At 60.1% G+C, this 6883-nt stretch overlaps 4 protein-coding genes across 4 annotated transcripts; 2 read left to right on the forward strand and 2 right to left on the reverse strand.

Annotated features, from left to right (window-relative positions):
- Positions 1 to 361: 361 nt before the first annotated feature.
- On the forward strand, positions 362 to 1004 carry B0I36DRAFT_381456 (uncharacterized protein; the record flags this gene model as incomplete). The annotated part of the gene is made up of 3 exons (XM_046160860.1): positions 362 to 482; positions 657 to 697; positions 835 to 1004. Coding segments are annotated over exons 2-3 (177 nt in total), but the record flags the coding sequence as incomplete, so codon positions are not given.
- Positions 1005 to 1104: 100 nt separating this feature from the next.
- Positions 1105 to 2908, forward strand: B0I36DRAFT_316494 (uncharacterized protein). The gene has a single exon (XM_046153035.1). The coding sequence runs from the start codon at positions 1197 to 1199 to the stop codon at positions 2631 to 2633; it is 1437 nt and encodes a 478-aa protein (XP_046014636.1). The 5' UTR covers positions 1105 to 1196; the 3' UTR covers positions 2634 to 2908.
- Positions 2909 to 3292: 384 nt separating this feature from the next.
- Positions 3293 to 4058, reverse strand: B0I36DRAFT_372514 (peptide methionine sulfoxide reductase MsrA; the record flags this gene model as incomplete). Its single annotated transcript, XM_046160125.1, has 2 exons — positions 3293 to 3660; positions 3779 to 4058. 2 exons carry the CDS (start codon positions 4056 to 4058, stop codon positions 3293 to 3295), a joined length of 648 nt encoding a protein of 215 aa, XP_046014637.1.
- A 740-nt stretch (positions 4059 to 4798) lies between these two features.
- B0I36DRAFT_81962 (subtilisin-like serine protease-like protein PR1A) lies at positions 4799 to 6609 on the reverse strand. Its single transcript, XM_046163395.1, has 3 exons — positions 6070 to 6609; positions 5484 to 5975; positions 4799 to 5388 (listed from the first exon to the last, which is right to left on the reverse strand). The coding sequence occupies exons 1-3, from the start codon at positions 6346 to 6348 to the stop codon at positions 4984 to 4986; spliced, it is 1176 nt and encodes a 391-aa protein (XP_046014638.1). The 5' UTR covers positions 6349 to 6609; the 3' UTR covers positions 4799 to 4983.
- Positions 6610 to 6883: the final 274 nt, after the last annotated feature.

Genomic DNA, 6883 nt, shown 5'->3' on the forward strand with positions numbered 1-6883 from the left:
TGTGATTTTCTGTATGACCAAAAACACGGCGGCAACTTGCTCCCATAGCTTGCCCGAATTAAACAGCCTACCTTAGGGTACCTTAGTAGTCTAGTGCATCACCATCGAAGCCTTGTCTTGCTATAGTGAAGGTTCCTGTGCTTTGTAGTACATCCGGTCCCTCCGTCACACAGCGTATACAAGAAGAGACATGCTTTGGGTAGATTGGAGCAGTATTGGCAATAGTCGCTCGTCAAGGTTGGAGACTAGCAGCGTCAGCGAGCCAGAGGCCGTGAGTCGTTGCCGTCACGCGCCGGCTGCCCTCCGCTTAACCCGATTGCGGTTCGCGCGCGTGCGGACCACAGTATTGTGCTTTCTATCTCCAGGCGAGTTTACCCCACGGATATGAAGCTCGCTCCCTCTCCTCGTGCGCTTTCGAAAATAGGTTGCACAGGACACACCGACCACACGTGCTTGGCCTCGTGTCGTCCCCCCTCCATGTTGTGAGTTTTGTGCCTCTTGCTGTCGTTCGATCTTGCCCATCCCCAACAAGGACAGACGAGATCAGGGCCTGAAAGATAGAGCCGGCAGGGGCGACTTGGAAGCTGCTCACTCCCCGCCCTTCTCAAGCACGAGCTAACAACAACGGCGTCATGAAACGAGCCACTGGCGATGAGGTGCCGGCGATTCCTGCGCCCAGCAGTGCCGGTATGGTGCGGTACGTCCCCCTTTATGCTTCCATTTGTCAGCTCAAGCATTGCCCTCTCTCGGGGACGGAATTGCCAGGTTTCTTCATATCAAGAACGACAAGGACCAATCTGCTGACATGAGTCTCTTTGGGAATCTTGGGGACAGTATGAGAAAGAGGTTGAGTGCCGTCATCAAGAGGCCGCTCTCGCTCGTCTCGTCACGGCGGTCGGCAACCACGACGATGGGCTCGAGCTCGAGCTGCGGCAGCGATGTTGGCGGCGGTGGTGTTACGCCCCGGCAGCAGCATCCAGGACAGGCTCCCGCGGACGATGATGGTGACGTTGATGAGACTAGTGTTGGTCAATCAGCTCCTTTTCCTCCTCCTGCTGCTGCTGCTGCTGCTGCTAGGATGGGCCAATCAACTCCGAGCTGCCCAGCAGTACACAGTGGCTCCCCGAGGCTCGAGGCTTCTGGGCCTGCCGCAGGAGCTGTTTGACGAGATCACCCGGTATCTGTCGCCGGCGGCGATGGTGCTGCTCGCCCTGGCCAGCAAGGAGCTGTTTGCCATGTTCTGCCGGTCGATGCCCTCCACAGGCAAGCCCGGGGAGGAGTACCGGGTGCTGGGCCGGTACATCAGCCAGGCGGACGAGGCGGTGCGCGGGGGCGGGCGGTACCGAGGGATGTTGCTGAGCACGCTGGACCTGGACTCTGCGATGCTCGTGTACTGCTACAAGTGCCGGGGGATGCACGACCCGTTTGACGCCTTTGCAGACCGGGTGTACGTCCCGGCCAAGTCTGCGCGGTGCACCGACTACGACGAGGGCAGCAGCCACATGCCGCCCCGGGCCACGCGCAAGCTGCTGCGCGCAGTCACAAAGCACCGCCTGCGCGGCCTCGACCACAGGGCCCTGCTGCAGCAGGTCAACAACACAAAGACGCTCTGCAGGGCCGGGCACGTCGTCCAGGTCTCCCTGCGCATGCGATACCGCGGGGACGACATGCTCCTGCGCCGCCAGCACGTCGTGGCGAGCCTCGACAAGACGCCCCAGGCCTTGTTTCTCTTCCGGCTGCAGCTCCTCCACAGCTCCCGCGGCGGCGACACCTGCAACTCGTCCCTCCTCAAGGGCATCCCCGGCATCCACCGGCCCTGCAACCACGTCTCGTGGTTGCAAATGTATAAACATGTCATCGACGACCTCATCCTCGACCCCCTGTGCTGCTACTCCCAGAAGAGAGAAACATCGTTACCACCCGTCGTCCACAGAGACCACAACACGTCCTGCTTCAGCCGTGAACCGCTAGACCTCGCAGGGCAGCCGGGCAACGTCGTCTCCCAGAGCCTCAGCCAATACTCGACGTCCGGGTCTGCCTCCTCCTCCTCCTCTCCCTCCCCCTCCAGCCGCGGTCTCCCAACGACAGAACCCGCCCTGCTCGGCGGCCGCGTCCTCGGCTGCGACCGCTGCACGACCGACATGCACCTCGCCATCATCCCCTTACCCGAGCCGTACGGCTGGGGCTTCGCCCTCACGACGTGGATCGATATTGGCACCATGGACCTGAGCAGGAAGTGGGACAGCCACCGCCCGGGCGCTGGGCCTCGGAGGGACTACCCCCGGGACAACAGCGGCAGCAGCAGCAGCCACGAGCCGATCGGGTCAATCTGTGCACGGTTTGAAGGCCTTGCGGGCAGCCCTGCTGCTGCGGACAACAACAAGGGCGGCGGCGTGAGGTTCGTGCCCCAGGTGTCGGAGCTCGACTTGGCGAGGTTGACCAACTTTGGGTCCATGTCATATAGCGTCGGCGGCAGCAGCAGTAATAGCAGTAGTAATTGTAGCGGGACGCCAAGTTCAGCAGCGGCGGCCGCGGCGAGGGGCACGCTGCGAACATGGAGCATCGAGCATGCCGTGGACCCGGCGACGGGGAGGATATTGGATCCCGATCCGCTGACTGCGGATGACTACTGACGGAAGGGAGCACGTTCCGGACTTGGGGAGCATGTCAAGATGTTGTTTGGTAAGTGGTATAACTTTTTCGGACGGCCGCCGAGGGAAAATACCAGCTGTTTGTGCATGTATGCCTCCGGCCACTTTGTCCTCTCTCTCTCTCTCGAAATAGCAAGCAGGCAGGCAAGCAGGCAGGCAGGCAAAAAAAAGCCAAAAAGGCAGACCAGCCTCCCCACGGGTAATGCATGCCCGCGGCGGGTTTAAGGCAGCTTCACAAACACAGGACTGCCGGCGCAAATGTAGTTGAGTCCACGAAGAACAAGTGTTGAAGCGGTGTTGAATCCTATATAATCTCATGTGCTTGTTATCCTCCGTGATTGTGTGAACCCCGGATTGGGTTAAGTGTTCCCCCACCGCCCCGTGCCAGTAGAAAAGTTGAATTGCTCTCCCCAAGAAATGTTTGTTGGTATCGTTCCAATCCCATAATCAGATGCAGCCCAACTGTGTGCAGTAGATGACCCCGTAAACGCCGTTCGTCCATGTTTATAGAATGAAACCAAAGAAAGACCAGGAAAAAGAAAAACGCCTGTTCCTTTTGTTATTCAAGTCAAAACCCCTCCTTTTTCTTGTCTCAATGTCCCTACTCCACACAAGTGGTCCCTTTTTCACAACCCACTTGTTTACAAGGAAGACGCGGGCAAGGGCGCAAACTTGCGCAGGAAGTGGTTCTCGCACTGGTAGCCGTGGGGGTTGCGCTCGAGGTAGAGCTGGTGGCCGTCCTCGGCGTCGTACCACTGGGTGGCGGGCTTGATCTCGGTGGTGATGGGGCTGGAGCCGAACCACTGGGCGGCCTGGACCTGCTCGGTGACCTCGCGGGCAATGGCCTCCTGCTGGGGCGAGTGGAAGAAGATGGCGCTGCGGTACTGGGTGCCGCGGTCGTTGCCCTGGCGGTTGGCGGTGGTCGGGTCGTGTGTCTTGTAGAGGAACTCGATGAGCTCGCGGTACGAGATCTTGGTCGGGTCAAAGGTGATCTGGAGGGCCTCGGCGTCTGTAATGCAAGAAAGAGAGAAGAGTCAGCGCACCGGGAAGGAAACAGAGGGCATGGGAGACACAGAAGGCGAGATTAGAGATGACAGAGATGGGGAGAAAGAGAGAGAGAGACGTACGACCAGTGGTCCCACTGCAGACATCGCGGTAGGTGGGGTTGGAGGTGGTGCCGCCGGTGTAGCCGACGCGGGCGTCGTAGAGGCCGCCGCCGTTCTTTGCGTCCTTGAAGTGCTTGCGGTAGATGTGCTCGACGCCCCAGAAGCAGCCGGCGGCGATGGTGGCGAGCTCGGCACCTTCGGGCAGGGCTCTGTTGATGCCGGCAGCGCCGTTGGTGGCGCCGCTGACGTTGGTGGTGACGGAGGTCAGCGGGCGGAATAGGCGGGCCATGAAGGCGGGCATGGCGAGGTTGGAGAAGGCCATGGCAGCGGCAGTGGAGATGGTAAAGGCGACGAGGAGGATGATGAAGGCGTGGGAGAGGGGTGAGCTGGTAGGCGGGAAACGGGAGCGGTTGTGAGGCTGGGGAGACGAAGCGGAAGCCGTGGTGGACAGAGGGAGAGAAGTCGTTGTTGGATTTATAGAAGGAGGGAGCTAGCAGCTGGGCAGTGGCCGTCTGGATTATGCGATCAAGTCGGGCGGCGCGGATGATGACGATGACGATGTAGAGGTCGAGGATTCCAAATTGTGTGTGTACGAGGCGCGGTGGGGGGAGCTCGAGGGAGGGGAGCTCTTGCTTGGCTGCGGCGGCCGATGGCGACATTTTTCAGTGGGGCCCCGGCATCCGCAGCACCGCCCGGAGGCTGTGGAAAAGGAAGGAAAAAGACCCACATGGCCAGTTTGGCAGAGGTGGTTTACGCTATCGTAGCTGCCCCATCGGGCTTAGCCTGGACCCTGACAGGCTGGGGACCCATCCCGCCGGGACTCGGCCAACCCCAGGTCTCTCTCCCTCTCCCTCACAACTCTCACCGCCGAGCCGAACAAGAAGACGCGGATGGATGCAATCTGGAAAGAGATTCAATATGTCCAATTGGCACGCTAAGCTCGAGAAATATATATAGATAGAAGATCAGTCCCCCACATCATCATCATCGTCGTCGTCATCGGCATCCAAATGTCTGCCGCCACCACACAGAGATTCTGCATGTGTAATCAAAATGATCGATCCCTGGCCATAAGCAGAGCCAAGCCCCCCTGCAGGCACTGCTTGTGAGTCCGTCATCAAATGTCGTCATCATCAACTGCCATTCTCAGCCGAGAAAACACTAGTGAGCTTCCTGTTTTGGGAGCCACGACGAGGCTTGGCTCCCAGAGTCAGGAGAACAGACGCTTAATCAGAGGGGTTGCCGTTGAAGGCGAGCTGGTTGACGGTGCTGCTGGGGATGCCGCTCAGCACACCGGTCTGGGCCAGGGCCTTGATGCGGGTGCAGAGGGCGGCAGGGGTGCGGGGACCCTCGAGGGCCAGCAGGTAGGCACCGAGGCCGGCAACGTGGGGGGAGGCCATCGAGGTGCCAGAGATGCTGTTGGTGCCGCCGTTGTTCCAGGTCGAGGTGATGCTCGAGCCGGGCGCAAAGATGTCGACGAGCGCGCCGTAGTTGGAGTAGCTGGCAATGGCGTCGGTCGAGGTCGTGGCACCAACCGTGCAGGCGGCCGCGGCAGAGGCGGGCGAGTAGTTGGCCGCGTTGGCGGCAGAGTTGCCAGCGGCAACAGCCAGGAAGACACCGGCGTTGACGAGCTGTTTCATTTCAAATAAATCCATCGTTAGCCTTCTTGGACTCCAGACAGAAAAACACAATCTATCAAAAAGGGTTGACCAAGAGTCCAACTTACAGCAGTGGCGGCGTCGTTGACGGCAGCAGAGTAGCCACCACCAAGAGACATGTTGGCGACGGAGCCCGCAGGGCACGAGCGAGTCTGCGAGTCGGTGGCGACAAAGTTCATGCCGGCAATGACACCAGAGTTGGTGCCGCTGCCGCTGGCGTTGAGAACGCGGACAGCGTAGAGCTTGGTCTTCTTGGCCACGCCGTAGGTGGTCGAGCCGACAGTGCCGGCAACGTGGGTGCCGTGGCCGTTGCCGTCGCCGGTGGTGCTGTCGCTGGCATAGTTGGCCAGGAAGGTGGCACGGCCGCCAAAGTCGCTGTGGGTGGTGTAGATGCCCGTGTCAATAATGTACGAGCACGTGCCCTCGCCAGCGCTGGTGTCGTAGGTGTAGCCGGTCGCGGTGCGCGACTTGTGGCTGATGCGGGTGATGCCCCAGGTGGCACCGGTCTGGGTGGTGTAGGCCTGGGTGGTGACCTCGGCATCGTGCTCAATGAACTCGACCTGTTGGGCGCGAACTCATCAGTGCCTATTCGACATGGGACTCTCGACTCTTCTGCCCCCGGTTTATGGATAGCTGTCTCTAGGGAATACTCACATCGGGGTGGTTGAGCAGAGCAGTGAGCTCGTCAGACTCGAGGTGGCCAGAGAAACCCTTGAACCCCTCGGCGTCGTAGACGTGGTCGGCATCAGCCTTGAACAGGTTCAGGGCCTCGTCGACACCAGCAGCCTTGATGCTGTCGGTGAGCTTGACAATGTACTTGTTCTCGATGATCGTGCCGTCGCGGGGCTTGAGCAGAGGAGCGGGCGTGGCGCGGCGGGCCGGGGCGGCCGACACCAGCGGGAGCACCAGGGAGATGAGGAAGAGGGCGTGCATCGTGACGGCGTCTCTAGTGCAAGGAACAAGTGGATTGTTGTTGATGAGGATAGGGAGGACGACCACGAGGCTGAACAAGCGTCTACTGTTGGAGATGTGAGAGCTGTGAGCTGGAGAACCAAGACCAGATGCAGAGATCGGCGGGAGGGAGCCGCGATATTTATCTCTGCCATGTCGATCACAATGGCAAACGTCCAGCTGTCCAGCTCGTGAATATCCCCAGCAGCTCGATGGCTAGTCGTGACCAGATGTCACCTGCGTGTTTGTTTGCGGGCTTGGCTGATGGACCGGGGGATCGCCCTGGCCAGGCTAGCCTACCACTTCGTCGTTGCAGGCATCCGATGTCGTGTGCAGCGCGTGGACCTCTGACCTTCCCAACCAGGAAATTGGAGCTGCTGGTCGAGGTAGTAGGTCGGCATGCGCTTGGCAGACTCGACAACGGCAGAGCAAACTGGGCGTAGTGGCCAAGATCAGCGGCCCCAGCCAGGGCACTACTCGAAGGCGACCTGGACGGCCCTCTTCAGACGACCAGGTT

This window comes from Microdochium trichocladiopsis (genome assembly GCF_020744255.1).
Source record: "Microdochium trichocladiopsis strain MPI-CAGE-CH-0230 chromosome Unknown B0I36scaffold_3, whole genome shotgun sequence".
Lineage (NCBI taxonomy): Eukaryota > Fungi > Ascomycota > Sordariomycetes > Xylariales > Microdochiaceae > Microdochium > Microdochium trichocladiopsis.